Source organism: Pagrus major, chromosome 12 (genome assembly GCF_040436345.1).
Source record: "Pagrus major chromosome 12, Pma_NU_1.0".
In the NCBI taxonomy this organism is placed as follows: domain Eukaryota; kingdom Metazoa; phylum Chordata; class Actinopteri; order Spariformes; family Sparidae; genus Pagrus; species Pagrus major.
Genome location: NC_133226.1, coordinates 27,901,813 through 27,919,626, shown reverse-complemented (window position 1 = coordinate 27,919,626; position 17,814 = coordinate 27,901,813). Strand labels below are relative to the sequence as shown.

At 43.7% G+C, this 17,814-nt stretch overlaps 2 protein-coding genes across 2 annotated transcripts; both read right to left on the bottom strand.

Moving 5' to 3' along the window:
* Positions 1 to 1,685: 1,685 nt before the first annotated feature.
* On the bottom strand, positions 1,686 to 9,971 carry LOC141006289 (V-type proton ATPase subunit B, brain isoform-like). The gene is given in 15 exon segments (XM_073478441.1): positions 1,686 to 2,413; positions 2,862 to 2,991; positions 3,099 to 3,203; positions 3,644 to 3,726; positions 3,806 to 3,956; positions 4,063 to 4,186; positions 4,382 to 4,479; positions 5,042 to 5,055; positions 5,058 to 5,142; positions 5,251 to 5,390; positions 6,571 to 6,648; positions 7,127 to 7,220; positions 7,727 to 7,825; positions 8,054 to 8,109; positions 9,794 to 9,971. Coding segments are annotated over 15 exon segments (1,554 nt in total). The 5' UTR covers positions 9,954 to 9,971; the 3' UTR covers positions 1,686 to 2,276.
* A 1,387-nt stretch (positions 9,972 to 11,358) lies between these two features.
* On the bottom strand, positions 11,359 to 16,569 carry dusp11 (dual specificity phosphatase 11 (RNA/RNP complex 1-interacting)). Its single transcript, XM_073478442.1, has 9 exons — positions 16,219 to 16,569; positions 15,148 to 15,223; positions 14,919 to 15,050; positions 14,657 to 14,780; positions 13,343 to 13,403; positions 13,223 to 13,269; positions 13,054 to 13,129; positions 12,383 to 12,496; positions 11,359 to 12,242 (listed from the first exon to the last, which is right to left on the bottom strand). Exons 1-9 carry the CDS (start codon positions 16,254 to 16,256, stop codon positions 11,798 to 11,800), a joined length of 1,113 nt encoding a protein of 370 aa, XP_073334543.1. The 5' UTR covers positions 16,257 to 16,569; the 3' UTR covers positions 11,359 to 11,797.
* Positions 16,570 to 17,814: the final 1,245 nt, after the last annotated feature.

Genomic DNA, 17,814 nt, shown 5'->3' with positions numbered 1-17,814 from the left:
AACATTCAACGACAATGCATGCAAGCTGATTAATAAAGCCAGTCAATGTGACACACTGTTCGAACAGAAATACACACCATGTAGAGAACTGAACACAAACACAGGAAACATGAAACACGATCATCACTTCATGCTTTGGGCACCAAAGAGTTATAATCTAAAGAAACCACGACGACATCAAATGTTAAAGGAAGGAAGAGACGTTCAAACTGCACAGCTCGCTCAGACATCGTCGTCGTTAAATGACTCTGACAGAGTTTCTTCTCCTTCTCCCTCGTTACAGACATGGCTTTTCTTAAAGTGTATCAGAGCAAGTGTCAAGTGCAAAAAATCACATTGCTCTGAAAAAGGCCGTGTAGCTCGAGGCGTTACACGACAGTCTGTCACAACGGTACGGCACGTACAAGGACAGGAAACGATCGGTGACCGCCAAAAGAAAACATTTTAATGAGCACGCACGCCCGTCACCAAACGCTTAAAGTTCACTCAGGTGAGATTTTCATGAGCTGCAGTCTGTTCAGACTCAACAGCAGGGAGCTCCTTCAGACTGACTCTTCCAGAGGCTGATATGCTTCATATTTATAAGAATAATTTCTGATAGAAAATAATATTAAAGAGTAACTTAACATCCCCTGAAAGACTTGTTTTTGCTGACCTCTAGTGGTTAAACCTGTCAGTGATGCACAGGTTTACTCCAGGACGCTGTGACATCACCTCTGACCTCACAAATCTGTGAGGGAAAGTGTTTCCTGCTCTTTCTTTCTTATAATAACTGAACTGAAGTGATTATATGAGAGTTTTGAGATCGTCATTGTTTGTAAAAAATGTCTGTTTGCTAGTTTTCTTCTTCTTCGCTCATGAAAACATTCCTCCACAGTGACACTGGTGGTCAGACACTCAACAGGGTGAAGGGATAGTTTGACATTTTGGGAAATATGCTTTTACTGCAGAAACCTGAATAAGGGAGAAGCCGGCTGGAGGGAGGTCGTCGCTGTTGGCTGTATTTCATCAGAAAGTACAAACAGAGGAGGCTAAAGCTACTTAACAAACTCCACCATCGTGTGCTTCTGTGGTTCAGTCTGCAGTCTGATCTCCAGCGCTCAGCTGATAGGTTCGAGGTTTGTTTACATGAAGTGACAGAAGGTTTAACAGGTCCAGTGTGGACAGAGAGCGTCCAACATCACATCGGACACTCGCCTGAAGCTGGGACACGGTGAAGATGTTCACATTTGGTTTCACCATCCGCTGTGAGTGATCTGATCACAGGCGGACAGCTTTAAGCTCGTCACTTCACTCCTGGTATTGAATGTGACTCGAGTGACCCATATCAAGAAGCATCTGAAAATCTGACCATTTGTTAAGGGAGTCTGGTGATGTTGTGTTACTAGTTCACTTCATGTATTACATTTAATGCCAATTTACAAGAAGCTCCAATGATTCACAATTTATTGTAGCTGTTTCACAAAGTTTGTTCAGTTTCTCCTCATGAAACTCTTAAAATCACTACATTTGTTAAGGGAGTCTGGTGTTATTGTGGTTACTGGTTCAGTGGTTAGGTGAGGACACATGTGCGGCACACTGTCCTCAGTGCGTCTGGGGGTCAATCACACCTGAACTCAGAGCCGTCCACCTGTGATCGGATCACTCAGGACGGATGTTGATGCCAAATGTGAACAGGGCCGGTGTGAAGCTCGCTGAGTATCAACTTTATCTCGTTTCTTTTCAATGTGTGCAAAAAAACAAAGGTTTAGTGGTGAACCACCAAAAGAAAATCAGCATATTCCCAAAAACGTCGACCTTTTCCGTTTACGTCACTAACTTTACCTCGCGTGCAAAAGGAGGCACGATGAACTATTTCATGATGGTTCACTGCGATATTAAAAACGCTTTGTAGCTTTTTGGTCTGACGGCTGTCTGTGGATCATTTTCTTCATTTTTGGACTGTGTGTCATATCATTTGGTAATTAGAGGCAGGACACAATAACCAAAATGTCCTCACCATCACCCACACAGACGTTAAAGACGCCTCCCTCCTCTTCACTCTTTACATTCACACTGTAAACACAAACCTCTGTGCGTCTGATAGTTTCCTCTCTGTGTTTCTGGCTGTTTGAGCAGGACTGGTGTGTCGTCAAGGCCACATGAATGTCACGAGTGTCAGGACGGTTACAGCATCACATCATATGTGACGGCACAACACTTTACTGTATGTACGCAGTGAGCGCTCACTGAAACACATGGAAGCGGCTGGTAGAGACACAGATGAGCGTGTGCAGTTAATGTTTGGCTTCTCGCGGGTAAAACTCGGCCAAGGTGCTCTGAGGGATCCTCTTCAGCATCTCTTTGGGGAAGATCCTCATCAGCTGCCATCCGATGTCCAGAGTCTCAAACACGCTCCTGTTCTCGTAGGCACCTGGACACACACACACACACACACACACACACACACACACACACACGCACACACACACACAGGTCAGATATCAGTAAGTCTGCAGGTTTCTGCTGGGTTGAGTGGCTGTTATATAAAATGTTTCTCAATACCTCGATGTTATCATGTTTTTTTACATGAAAAATAAACTTTCATTCATAATCAAACATGTTTTATGATCTTTGTAGGTTTGTAACGCTGCCAGATAAATGTAGTGAAGTAAAAAGTACGATATTTCCGTCTGAGATGAAGCGAGGAAACTAAAATGTACTTGGTTACATTACACATCGTCTGAACCAAAACCACTTCATTGTTTTCTCATTTTCATCTTTAGTCCTGGAATCTAAACTGTCGCATCTTGACAAACCAACAACAAACGGACGCAGGTGATTTTAAGTATAACTGAGTGATCTGCCGTGCCCCACTGCACCTTGGGAGATGAAGTTTTTCTCAAACTTGGTCAGGAACTCCAGATAGAGCAGGTCATCAGCTGTCAGAGCCTCCTCCCCCACCACCGCCTTCATGGCCTGGACGTCCTTCCCTATGGCGTAACAAGCATACTACACACACACACACACACACACACACACACACACACACACATTACAGAGTTGGATGATGACGGCGAGCATGTGCAGTATGAAACAGGAAGTGAGCGTGAACTCACGAGCTGGTTGGAGACATCAGAGTGGTCTCTGCGGGTCATCCCCTCGCCGATGGCAGATTTCATCAGACGGGAGAGAGACGGCAGCACGTTGATCGGAGGATAAATCTGAACCACAGGAGGACGAAGAAGATGATCAGCGATCAATGAGTGAAAACTACATCAGCAAAATACAGTCAGCTGCTCACACAAATGAATGAATTAGACGGGAAGCTTCTGAGAGTCGGGTCGTGTGGCTTTTGTTCAGTAGAGCAACAAAGCAGAACGGTCGTGTGTCGTGTTGGATTATAAATCGAATGAATGTCAGTGAAACGCTCCAGTTATTTACATTTAAATTCATCATTAGAGGCGTTATAATCCTTCACACCACAAAACCTTTGGGTCCTAAAACAACATCTGGTGTCAACATGGTTTCTCAGCAGGTCCCGAGTCAGGTCCCAGGTTGAGACTAACATGTTTGAATTCAGTCTCGTTGAGTGTGAAGTGATCTCAGTCGACTCTGAGCATGTGCTGCTCATAAACACGTCCGTGACGCCGCTCGTCATCACCTGTCTGTTGTGAAGCTGTCTGTCCACGTAGATTTGTCCCTCGGTGATGTAACCGGTCAGGTCAGGAATGGGATGAGTGATGTCTGAGAACAAGAACACGCTGTCACAACAACGCCGCGCTCATCATTAGCATTATTAGCTCGTGGTTGTGTGTGTGAGTACCGTCGTTGGGCATGGTGAGGATGGGGATCTGAGTGATGGAGCCGTTACGTCCCTCCACTCTGCCCGCTCTCTCGTAGATGGTGGCCAGATCCGTGTACATGTAACCAGGGAAACCTCGCCGGCCCGGCACCTCCTCTCTGGCTGCGGACACCTGGGACGAGGCGGTGGATGAGCGACACACGGGGGCGAGTCAATGCACAATTTATTTCCAATTTCAGAAGTCATTTCAGAGGAAATGTACTGAAACGACGGCTGACCTCTCGGAGAGCCTCTGCATAGGAGCTCATGTCAGTGAGGATGACGAGGACGTGCTTCTCGCACTGATAGGCCAGATACTCTGCTGATGTCAGAGCCAAACGAGGCGTGATGATTCGCTCGATGCTGCAATGAAACGTTTCATATCAACGCTTAATATCTTCCACTTCAAGACGACACTTATATTATTAAATATGGCGACTTAAATGACTGTACCTGTCTGAAGGGATTAACAAATTATCACTTTCTGTTCATTTATGATTTATACTCTTCTGAACGAGGGTTTAAGGAACAATGAGCTGATTTAAAGGTCAGACATACGTGGGGTCGTTGGCCAGGTTGAGGAACAAACAGACGTTGTCCATGGATCCGTTCTCCTCAAAGTCGGACTTAAAGAACCGGGCCGTCTCCATGTTCACCTGGTGAAGAAGAGAAACACGATGATACTTTTAGTATAGATGTGTTTTAGAGACCTCTTCTCTTGTTTTTACTCTATAAAAATATATAATCTATAATCATCACTGACACTGATAAACTCTCCGTCATCAGTCTGGTGGCAGCTGATCTTTACCAGCTGTCAGTGATGTGTTTGTCCACTGGGGGGCAGTGAAACAACAGTGAACCCAACACTGTCATCACCAGAACGTAGATCTGTTTCTAGTCTCCACCAACAAGACATACATCTGTCTCTACATCTGTCTCTACATCTGTCTCTACATCTGTCTCTACATCTGTCTCTTCAGCTGCTAAATGCTCCTCTAACTGTGTGTAACTGTCCTGGATGTCAGTGAAGGTTCAGACTGAAGTCACCGTCACTTCTGTTGATGTCCACTCGTAGAGAAAGGCAGTTTTCAGCCTGTTACCAGCTGGTTCACACATTATAACAGGAGCAACATATGTAACCACAGCCTGATCTCTCCTGTGGTCTTAACACTCCTGAAACATGCAGAACATTGTGAGGAAACGCTCTCCAGGTCTCACCCCCATGGCTGCGACACGATGGCGAAGTTGTCCTCGCTGTAGTCCATCACGTCCTTCGACTTCTTCACCAAACCGGCCTGCCGACAGATCTGAGCTGCGATCTGACGAGAGGAAGGAAAAATCAAACCTCAACCTGTCTGTATTAATATGTGTGTGTGTGTGTGTGTGTGTGTGTGTGTGTGTGTGTGTGTGTGTGTGTGTGTGCGTGCCTCGTTGTGTGGCAGCCCTGCAGCAGAGAAGATGGGTATCTTCTGCCCTCTGGCGATGCTGTTCATGCCGTCGATGGCAGATATCCCGGTCTGGATCATCTCCTCCGGGTAGATCCGACACTGAGGGTTTATCGGCTGACCTGTGACATGAAAACACTCCGTACGCAGGCCGGTGGTACATCTGTAACTCTGTGTTTACCGAAGCTAATTTAGGTTTTTAAGCTGTAAGTCTCATCAACATCAAGCTTCACTTTGAGAGTAACGACCCCCTCAAGTCCTCCGAGAACCCAGCGTCTGCCAGACAGACTCAACTGGAGCTACAGGAAAAACTGTTTTTACCCACAACATGTGTTTCAGTGGAAAACTCTCCTGAATTATCAGAGTTCTCACTCTTTTAGAGATCATTTTCCAGGACATCTTCAGTGACGATCTAGCTGGTATGAGACACCAATAATCATTTTCTAACCGCAGCCTTCTCTGGTGAACTACAGTGAGTTATCACGGCTGCATGAACATCAGCGACCAAGAGCTGCTGGAAGTTTTGCTTTCATCAACAGAAATATTAAATATACAAAAGAAAAAATAAGATTAGACTCTTAAAACGAACAACTCAGAAAAATCTACGTTATTAAAACACATACAGAATAAATAACACACTGTATTGTGTCATTTTGGGGAGTTTAAAAAATGTTTCAGGACGACACAAGATTTTTCCAGGACTTTCTGCTTTTACTCTCATTTTGCATGACTGGAAAACTGATCAACTGTTTTCCAGGTTTTCCAGGTTTTCGGACCCTGATTACGTCCACGTGTGGTTCAGTGAACAGCACAAAAATAAATGACTTATTGTGGATTTCCTCTTTAATGTTGATTTATAGAGTCTGTTTTTGTTTCCATATTTTCAGATAGTCTTTTATTTAATTTTCCCTTTTTGCAGTAATTTATTTAACTATTTATCTTGTATATAAACTTATACATATACAGTATATATATATATATAAATATATTACTTTTAGACTTTTACTTTTATTTTTCTGACTAATGGATCACTTCCACTTGTTTTCTAGATCTGGTCTGTTTCTGTACATTTGATTGGGACACAACATAAAATTCTCTTTTCAGACTAAATTCAAAGGAAAACATCTGTTTTTACACCGATTATTAAAAGAAAGCACCGTTTTTTATTTTCTGAATAGGAAATCATTTAAGACGAAGACAAACAGATTGTTTTTTAAAGAAATGTACAATTACATTGGTTGGAAACACTGGTGCAAATATCAGCCTCACCTGACTGCTGATGAACAGAAACACTCAACATACCCATGATATCCAGGAAGTCTTCAGCCAGGACTGCCGGTCCTCTGTCGATGGGTTTACCAGATCCATTAAACACACGACCTGCGCACGCACACACACACACACACACACACACACACACACACACACACACACACACACACACGTCTGATGGTCTGATGGTCTCTAGTTCTGTCTGTGAACTTGAGTCTTGTGGGTTTGTGGAGGGAGATGCTGCACATGTACGAGGAAGTTTGAGTTTTGTCTGCGTTCAATCATTTTCTGACTTTACAGGTGAAGATTTTACTTTGACACTTTCAGTACGATGAATTTATAAAATACAATAAAGTTTTAAGATTAAACTGCTGTTTCCAAACATTTTTGTCTCATTTCTTTTACTTTCTTTTCGTTCACTTTATTTTATCAGGAAGTTCCACTGAACCCAGAATCTCTTCGACAACAGAGACCGAGCCGAGGCTTCGACAAATGCGTCATTTCAGGAGACGACATGAGTTAACGTGCGGCTGCAGAGCTGAAGTCACCTGAGCGTGAACCTGAATGAATGTGCTGTGTGTCGTACCCAACATGTCCTCAGAGACGGGCGTCCGTAAGATGTCTCCTGTGAACTCACAGCTCGTCTTCTTGGCGTCGATACCTGAGGTCCCCTCAAACACCTGCAGGGGGCAGAGTGGAGGAGGGCAGATATAACTACATCCATTAATAATTTTCTTTATAGTGATTTTATGTTCTGCTCCCTCGATCAATAAGAATAAATCAATAAGGTCATAACACAGTCATGCTAGCAGCTCTGTCACTGTACTACAGCACAGTGATGCTTTGAGCTAAATGCTAACGTGTTCACAATGACGATGCTAACATGCTAATGTTTAACAGGTATAATGTTAAACCAGTCCAGTGTGCTAGCAAGCTAACATCAGCTAATTAGCAATAGCCTAAACGAGTCCAGCTGATGTGAATGTGATCAGTTCAGCAGGTTTAGCATGGGCGCCATATGAGTTTAGAGTATTAGCATGCTAACAACAGCTAATTAGCAGGAAACAGCTGACATGTGATGTCATCAGCTCTGCAGGTGTTTGGTCTTATTAACATGTTGACCTGATGGTGGCGCTAGATGAAGTCAGGAGGACTCCTCCTCTGATGGTTGTAGAGATTAGAGTACCTGCACCACCGCTTTGGAGCCGGTGACCTCCAGAACCTGCCCGCTCCTCTTGGTACCATCAGGCAGCGTGAGGTGGACGATCTCTGCATACCTGGGAAACTGTTGAGAAGCAGGACGATGTCATCAGAGACAGTGAGAGACGAGGAGCACGTTAACTTCCTGTTTGTATCTCACTGCAGCGTGACGCTTCACAGCCGACAGGGTCGCTAAGAAACACTCTGATGATGTAATTCTATTGGATCTGAATGATGCTGACAAGATAAGAAACATTAAAGTGGACCGTCTTCACTGTGAAGTCAGTCTGAGATGAGGCAGCTGGGTTCTTACCTTCACCTGATCCAGAATCACCAGCGGACCGTTGACTCCAGACACGGTTTTATAGGCTGAGGAGGCAGAAACAGGAAGTGAAGACAGCAGAGTGAACTCAGCTCAGACACAGTCAGCAGACCTGCAGCTGCAGCCGCCTGCTGACGGCTTAACTCATCAAATCAGAGCTGAATATAACAGAAATGTGAGGATGGACCTCTGCAGGCTGCAGGTCGCTCCTGAACGGGCCGCTGACGACTCGTGGACCTTCAGCAACAGAGTTTATGTGAGGATGAACCAGAACGGGCTGACGAGCAGTAAGTTCATATCAGTTTGTGTTTGTGACGTATTAAAGTTTCTGTCCGTCTTCATGCCGACAAACGAAACTCTGAGAGAGTAACTCCTCCGACTGAATCTGCTGTGACAAACAGGATCTATTTGAGGACAAGAAACATTTCCTGGCTGTGGTTTTGGTGAGAAAAAGGCCAGTTTTGACGAGACGTCAGGACAGTTTGCAGCTGATAACCAGGTATCTTAAAACAGACACTGGGACATCTTCAAGTCGTCTTTGTGGCAACAAAACCAGACATATTTTTGACACCATGTTTGGACAATTTGCAGACAAAAAAACAGGTATTTCTAATGAGCTGTTGGGACATTTTTCATCCAAGTTAGTGGCCACAAAACCAGAGAGCACTAATACTTTCATCTCAGCAGCTACGGTGAAGATTTCAGCTTAAAAAGGGTTTAAACATCGTCTCAGATCAGGTTGTGATCACAGCAGACGAGCTGTGTGGAGACACCTGATGTTTAAATCATCTCCAGCTGCTTCAGCTGTTCAGCAGAACGCTGCAACTCTGTTTTACTGTGAAGCTCCAGAAATGTTCTGTGGACGACGAGACTTCAGCTGAAATCCTCAGAAAGACGCTCCTCACGTGCAGAACCTGCCTGAGAAACATCATGTTTTTAACTTTTCTTCAGTATCACAGTGATCCAGTGATGTCGTCTGTACGTCCACAGGCTCACTGCTAACAGGTCTGCTAACAGCTGATTCAGCAAAGTTTTAATGAGTTTTGGAGGATTGTATTTATTTTTCCTCGTTCAGGTGTTCAGCAGAACGCTGCGATGCTGTTTTACTGTTTTCACCTGACGTTCATCAGCACGTAGGGATGAGATGATGACTGATTTATGTACTTTATGTAATTTCTCTGGCTGCAGCTTTTTCTCTGTTTAATCCCTCAGTCATGTGAATGTCTCTGTGGACATCTTTATAAACTAACAGCTGATGGATTCATCATTAAGACAATCAGCCTCTGAGCTTCATCTCATCACAGGGAGCTTCAGATATATTTATCACTGAGGCCCACACACACACGCACACACACACACACACACTCATGCAGCACACACACGCCTGGACTGCAGACATGCATCATGTGGGCGACAACATGTCAGAAAATTATGAAACACGACAGCACAACTTAAAAAAGTCTTTAGATTCTGAGTTTAACATGAACACACAGAGAACACGGAGCTGATCAGCTGATATCTGTCAGGTTCACAGGACAGACTCATCAATGCCTCCTCTGATTGATCAGTCAGCCGACAGGTGTCTGACCGCGTCCTGTCTCTACCATGACGCACGCTGTGCAGCATCACACACACTCACACTCACACACTCACACACACACGCACACACACACACTCACACACACACACACACACACACACGCACTCACACACACACACAGCGGGACTCACTGAGGCGGGGCTGGGAGATATAGTCCCTCTTCACGGCCAGCACGTGCTCCCGGGAGGCGGCGGCGGCCGGAGCGGCGGCCGGCGGCCTGGTGCCGCTGACGGCCGAGGACAGCTCGCTCATGGCCCCGTTCATCATCCCTCTGAGCGCCTTCATCGCCATGTTCACACCTGCAGCGCAGCGGAGTCGTGACGGGCTCGGCGCATGCGCAGTGGGCACACCACAGCTGCATCATTTGGGGGATGCAGAGAGGAGCCTATTGGATGATCTGTTACAACCAGCACCTTATTATTTTATTGGTTTTATTTGTCTGGTGAATCAGAATGTTTGTTGAGATTAACAATTACAATAAAACTTTATTAATCAACCAGAGTTGAGTCAGTTTAGATGATTTGCAGTAAAGTTAAAGGCACATTTCACAGTTTATAGTGAGCTACAGGAGGGAGGAAAAGTTTCATCTGCTCCAAAGTAAAAAAGTAAAACAGAAAAACTTTAAATGCAGATATATTAAAATGGAGGACGTTTGATTTGTCTCATGTTTCTTCTGTTGTCTGAACTTCATGTCCGTCTTCACACATGTTGTTTTCCAACTCTGGACTGATTTTATCAGAGAGGATTAAAGTTCCTCTCAGGAGAGAAAGAGTCCAGTAACAACTAAACTGAATAATCACCGGTTCTGGGACCAACGCTGGACTGACCTGAGGTCCGTGTGAACGAGGTTCTGACCGACAGACTTCTGGTTTCATGTCTTCAGTTTAACTTTGGAAGGAACACTTGTTGTCCTCACTGATCCTGATCCAGTGTTTGACCCTCGTCAATGTCTTTAAATTGGACATCTGATACATATATTTAAATGTTGATTCATTATGAATCTGACACTGAACAGCTGAAGATATTAATCCAAATGCTGACGTTCCTCATTCAGAACTATGAAGCTGATCAGTGGATTTATTGATCAGATATAATGACATTGATCTCATGAGCTACAGGAACATCAGTGATTGGTGATGAGAGGCTCCGCCCACATCACATGAACATGAGTCGAGTGTCATGTCAGGAGAAGGAGGGGACAGATGGTGGCGTGATAAGTTAAGATGGCCGACAAGCCAGAGACCACTGTTCAAGACAGGTTCAACATTTCTAAGTGGACACTGCTGGATATTTTAATGAGACGTCTGGATATTTTCCAGCCGTGTTAGTGGTGATGAGAGCAGGTATTTCTGACGAGACGTCTGGAACATCTGCTGACGTAAATGTGTTTTTTTCCAGACGTGAGGACTTCTTTACATTTGTGACGGAGCGTCTGAACATTTTCCAGCTGTGTTTGAGGCGACAGAACCAGTTGAGTCAAAACGTGATGTTAACCGAGTGTTTCTGTGTTTCTGGGTCTAGACTGAACCACAGCATGATCACAGTGTTGCTACAAAATAAAACTGCACATAAAACAATGTAAAGCTTCAACATATCCGTAGTTTAGAGAAACGTTTACTCTGGTGATTGTCGGAGGAGCTGCTGTCTGAATGTTTCCACTCTGATCGGAGCAGAAAGAGGAGAAATAACTGCTTCGTTTCTGTCGTAGTATTTTAATTTCACCATCCTGAGCGTCAGAACAGAGTTTATCATCAAAGCAATCACACACATCCACACTGTAATCTTCACTTCACTCATCTGCAGTGAAACGCTGCACGGTGGAGCCGGCTGGTATCGAGGAGAGCAGCGCTGCAGCACAGGCAGGTGACGACACATTAATCTGAGCTGATACCGACTGATTAAAACATCCCCATCAAAACAGGAAATCTCGTATTAAAACGACCAGAAGCTGGTGAAGGTCTGAACATGTGAGGATTGTTCACCTTTAAAAAACTTCCTACTTTAAGTAGGACACCAGTGAGTTACACCCCTTTAAACACAGGTGAACCAGAGCGGTGAAACTAACAAATGCATCATCTCCGTGTCGTCACTCTGCAGCTGTTAGTAGCTGTGAGCAGGTTTCAGTCTCCTGGTTTCTAGTAGTCGCTGTACGAGCTGACTCTGTGTGGGTGAGTGTATCTGTGTCCTGCTCTGGGACCGGCCCACTCCTCCTCAGGTCTGTCAGGTCTGTCAGGTCTGTCATGGCGGCTGGACTCGTTGGTCCAGCGTGGGGCGTAGCGGGAGAGGGGAGGGGGAGGGGGAGGGGGCGCTCTCCTTCGGTCCTCGTGCCGGCGGGACGACGGGCTCCACTCCGCCTCCTCGTGCCGGCGGGACGACGGGCTCCACTCCGGCTCCTCTGATCGGGGGGGTCTCCTCCACTGACTGTCGAGGTGAGGGGCGGTCCATCGGTACGGCGAGCGCAGAGCGGCTCCCACAGGAGGATAGAAAGAAGGTGGAGGTCGTAACGGTGGAGGGGAAAGACGGCCGTTGTGGTGATGATGGTGATGTGAGCGATGGTTCATTTCTCTTGGAGGGAAAGATCTGAAATATGAAGTGACAAGAGGGACGTCTCCCTTAACAAATATAGAGTTGTTTCATGAGGAGGGTTGGGGTTGGTGCCTTCTTGTAAATTCAGCATTAAATCAAAACATTAAATGAACTCGTAGCCACAACATCCCTACCTGTGGTGTCTGGAGTCACTGTAGTGAGGCCGTCTCTCCTCTCTGCTCTCAGACGGCCGATGAGCAGCACAACCTCTCATTGGCTCCTGATCCGACTCGTCCATCCCGTCGTTACTGTTTAACAAAAGCACGACAAGGAACAAATCAATCAACATCAAACTAGAGCAGAAACTTATAACGTAAAGTAATGAATGATGTATGTCACAGGCTTTCAGAGTCAGAAACTGAGACAGCTGGATGTAAACAGGATATATTATGTTGTTGTGGGCAAGTTTTTCAGCCTATTTTGGCACATTTGCAGTAATAAAACGCCAAATTAGCCGTTAGCAGCTCCTGTTCCCAGTGTGCTCATAGATGTACAGACAACTATCACTGGATCACTGTGCTACTGAAGAAAAGCTAGAAACAGTTCTGCAGCTACAGGTCCGTCTTTTATTCTCAGTTTTCTAAGTAGATTCATGTGTGTTTATTCATGATCTTCAGAAAGTGTGCGTCACACTGAGTCTAAAACTATGTATATAATGAAGGTGTGTTCAGATGTGACTGAGTTCAGGCTGTAAGAAGGACTGTGATTTTCAGCCTAATATTTCATGTGTTGAAACTGACAATAATTAACTTCCTGTTGTGTTCAGAACATCTGAAATCTACAATCCATTCTTGATCCGTCTCACCTCCTCTTCCGTCCATACTGGAGGTCTTCCAGGTAGTTCTGTCTCTCTATCTTGTGGCCTCGCGACGAGTTGAACACTGACAACAAAAGAATATTAAATATATTAAATATATTACACCGTCAGTTAGAAATGAGCCCGAAACATTAAAATAACAAACACCAGTACTCACACTCCACAGCCTGTTTAGGATCCATCCCATCGACATCTATCAGATACCTGCAGGTCAGACACAGCTGTTAGACACCGTTCACACCTGCAGCTCACACTGAGTGATTCACACTGAACACACCTGCAGATCAGGTAGCCGGTTCGGTTCAGACCGTGGGTACAGTGGACTCCGATCAGCTTGTCTGTGACGGAAATGACAGTTAACAGGTGAGTGTGATGCTAAAACAGCAGCAGCTCATTAAATGTCCACATCAGTCACATACAGATGTTTACTTTTGCTTTGTGAGATCATTTTTAACCAAAATCAAATCTGCTGAACAGAAAATTCATTACATTTAATTTATAGACACAAACACACGTCGTCTCTTCTCTGAGGATGTTTTGTCCTTTTTTTGACACTTTGTCTGCGACACTTAAAACAGCTGACGGTCAAACACTGGCAGAGCATCGTCTTGTTCAAAACACAGATGAAGTATTTAACGTACAGTCAGAGACGATACTGAAGCTCTGAAGCTTGTTTCTTTCCTGTGAATCTCACAGTTTAAGCTCAGCGTGTTGGAGCTCGTGTCAGATGAAGAAAATCAGGCGACTAACGACACCCGAAGCTTTAAACATGTCTCACATGAGACTAAATCTATTAATAAGCTTCAGTCCTGAACGGCTGCTGGAAGTCGTTCAGACCAGCAGGTGTCACTGAGCTGCAGAGTTTAAACCAACAAAGCTTCAGCAACACAAACTGCAGCTGAGAGGCAGCTGACAGGCGACAATCTGCAGAGCGAAGGTGACAAAACTGCTCATTTACTATAAAGTTAACGTGTGTGAAGACGCTGCTGGAGAAAATTAACAGTAAATGGAAAAATAACATTATTTTTTTTTTACCCAAAATACTGTAAAGCAGAGAAGGAAGAGTGATTTTCAGCTCATTCAGAACAAGACAGACCAGTGATTTGCACGAGAGTCGGTAGGATTCAAGCTCCAACCAGCTGAAGTGGCATTTATCAGGTGGAGACAACTAGCAGCATGTGGCTAGTTAGCAGGAGCCCATGATAGCCAATAAGCTCAGCTCAACAGGTGGTGAACTGTGTTTAGAGTTATTTCAAATTAAAAGTCTTCTTTCAGTCGACAGAAACTCTTTATTTCTTAACAAGGCTTTTATTGTGAAACATTATCAGGAACATGTTGTGGAAACTGTCGCTGCTGCATCTTTTCTCCCATTTTATTATTTTGATGTTAAACTTGAGAGAAGACGAGTTCGCACAGTTGCTCTGATGGACTGTAATCCTGCTACACTCTCATTCATGGGCTCTTATTTTGGTAGTGGCGGAGTCTCGTGTGACATCTGGTGGTAAAATTAGGTATAACCAGTCCTGTCTTATACTTGAAATTAAAACAGGTCTGAATATTTTGTTCCACCCAGTTCCAGAGAGCTCCTCACCGTTATCTGCGTTGTCTCGTAGAAACCTTCGTACGGTGCGTTTGAAGTTCAGGATGGTTTCGTCACTGGGAACCTCATGACCAGCCGTGAAGATCTTCACAAACAGCAGAGACTCTGGTACGTCCTAAACACAGAGACAGCGAGTGGTTTAGTTAAACTGAGGAGGAAACTCAATAAAACGTGTGTGTGTGTGTGTGTGTGTGTGTGTGTGTGTGTGTGTGTGTGTGTGTGTGTGTGTGTGTGTGTGTGTGTGTGTGTGTACCTGTAGTTTGTAGTAGCGTGTGGTGAAGGTCAGGTCGATCATCAAACCGAGCTCTTGCTTTTCTTTGTTGAGAGCGTCCAGCAGCTCCCAGGGACCGAAGACGTCCGAGCGTGGCAGCTGTTGATTCAAAGACTGAAGAAAACACACGGCAGCCACGTGTTCAGCGCTCGCTCTCAAACACAATCACAAAACACACGTCTGATCTGCAGACGTCATCAGAGCCGCTCACCTGTTTCAGAGGCACTTTGAAGGCGATGAATCGAGTCCCGTGAAGTCGTTTCCCCACAGCTTTGTAATCCAGCCACCTGTCAGGAAGAAGCCCTCATGTTACAGCCACGCACAGGTCAGTGTTGTGGAGAGGGACGTTAATAATTCATCACTGATCGATATAAAATGTCTTAATCGACAATCAGAGACGGGCAGAAATACATCAGTGTTTTACAATGACATGTTAAAGATACTCGCTTTTTAAATATATCCAAATAAACACAAACTGATATTATCACATTTTATCAGCTGGATTTTGTTGCCAGTTGTTGAAGCTCTGTAATTAAAATGAAGTCATTATTTTGTGTTATGTAGTTTATTATTCCAGTAACTTTATGTTCACTTTGTCTGTTGTTTTATCTCCTAACGGAGCCGACTGTGATTCTCCACAAACACAGATCATGTCAGTGGTTAAATCAGGTTTCTAAAGGGAAAATGTTCAACATATTTCAAATGTTATTAATGATTAATCGATTGTTAAGGCAGCCGACTATCGATTAAAGAAATTACTGAACATTTCCAGCCCTAGTTGTGGATGAAACAAGACATCTGACATATTGTGACATTTCATAGACTGAACAACTAATCGATTAATTGGAGAAATAACCAGCTGATTAACAGGAGGATGAAATATAATCGTGAGCTGCAGCTTTACTGTAAAATGAGTGTTCATGTCAGATAAGAAGTGTTGACCAACACATGGTGACCTGTCACATATTGATAAGGTATCAGCTGAGCTGCTGGCTCTTTAACACGCACCAGTCCTGACTCTGACTGGATATATCACTGAATTAAATGCTGAATATCATTAATTCAAAAGTATTTCATTACATTAAAACTGTTAAGTTGGTGAGTTTTAAGCCTTCAGAGCCCAAAGTCCACTTTAAACATCAGCACGGCTTCAGACTCGTCCTGTTTGTGGTCCTGTTTCTGGTCCTGTGTCTGTCGGTGCTTCAGACCGCAGCTCGTTTTAATCCCAATAACTAAATTAGCTCAACATTAAGACATTGAACAGAAGAAGCGTGTCGCTCACCTGTCCGGTATCCCGTTCTTCTTGTTGTGTCGAGACATTTTAAAATCCTCTCGTGTGGTTTTCTTTTCTCTCTGACTGTTTTTTTTTTCTAAGAAACTCACTAATTAAAGCTGAACGTCACCACGTGTACAAAACAGAGCAGTTAGCTTGTTTACAGCTTTAAATGACAGCAGCTGGAGGAGGTTACCTCTTTACACACGCGGACTGCAGCTGGAGAAAGTGTCGCTAAAACATTTTAATATTAAATACTACAAACTATCTCAGTACAACTGTGCCCATGTTAAAAACTACCAGGCTGTGAACCTACATAAACAACACAGCCGCTGTCTGCCGGCCGCTGCAGTCGCATGTGGATGACGTAACGACACGCCATCTTAAAGCAGCGGAGGACGCCTGACTGCCCCCTGGTGGTCGGTGACGGAGCTGCAGCAGAGAGAGCTGCTCATACTGAAGTGGTGGAAGAGTAACTAAGTAGATTTACTCAAAAACTGTACTAAAGTACACATCTGAGGCAGTTTTAATGCTCCTTTCTACTCGACTACATTTAAACGTTACATTTAAAAGCCACTGTTATCGACTTTTATCAACTTTTATAGACTTTTTTAATTCTTCCCTTGTGATGTATTTTTTCTTTCAGCCCTTTATTGCTTATATTTATCTTTAATCTGTTTATTGTCCTTTATTCTTTTTACAGCTCATAATATTTTTACCTGTTCTTGATTTCTTTGTTGTGATGTCGTCTTCTTATCGTCCTTTATTGTTTTTATTCTTTTATTTATTTCTATTTTTTTGCATAACTTTTTTTCCCTCTCTCTTCTTTTTCTTTTGGTTTCTTGTTTTTACATTTTCTGTTCTGCCTTCTTGTTTTAAAGAGGTCATATTATGCTAATTGTCAGGTTCATACTTTTATTTAGGGGTCCTAGTAGAAGAAGTTTACATACTTTAATTCTCAAAAAACACATTATTTTTCTCATATGGTGCATTGCTGCAGCATCACTTTTCACACTATGTCTTCAATGCTCCGTTTTAGGTACAGAGTGAGACATCTCGCCTCCGTTCAATCTTTGTTGAGGCTTAACGGGCAGGATGTAGCCAATCAGAGGCAGAGTACGTTGGGTCAGGCTGAGCAAGGTAGTGTGATCTAAAATAACACAGCTGCAGCAGTAGTACTGTATTTCTGCTGACTGACTTGAGAGAATATGTTTTATAATAAATATATAAAAATATATATTTATATAACGCCTGTTTCATAGTGAAGCACTTAAGTTACGGAAGTAAAGTCTCAACTGAATACAGAGTTGGGAGGATCACTTTTAAAATGGATTCTGATACAGTTACTAATTATCTGCTAAAAAATGTAGTCAGTGACATTATCACAGTAATAAAGTAACGTGATTGCTTTCCATTACTTTTGGATTACCTCGATACCAAACACAAGCAAATAAAGACAAGAGAAATTAAATAGCCGATCAATAAGATGATGTCATCTCACAGAATACACACTCATATCATTCTTTATTTTAAAACTGTAATCCTGTCAGTAATCCTCTTTTTTTACCGAATCTACCTGTAATCTAATTACATCATTTCCTGTAA

What these genes read in the sequence shown, in the direction of transcription:
- dusp11 (XM_073478442.1), bottom strand. Translation starts at nt 16,256, where the DNA reads ATGTCTCGACACAACAAGAAGAACGGGATACCGGACAG. An exon ending in AAGAACGGGATACCGGACAG is followed by an intron (nt 15,224 to 16,218) that starts GTGAGCGACACG and finishes TCTTCCTGACAG; the next exon opens with GTGGCTGGATTACAAAGCTG. An exon ending in CAGTATGGACGGAAGAGGAG is followed by an intron (nt 12,497 to 13,053) that starts GTGAGACGGATC and finishes TTTGTTAAACAG; the next exon opens with TAACGACGGGATGGACGAGT.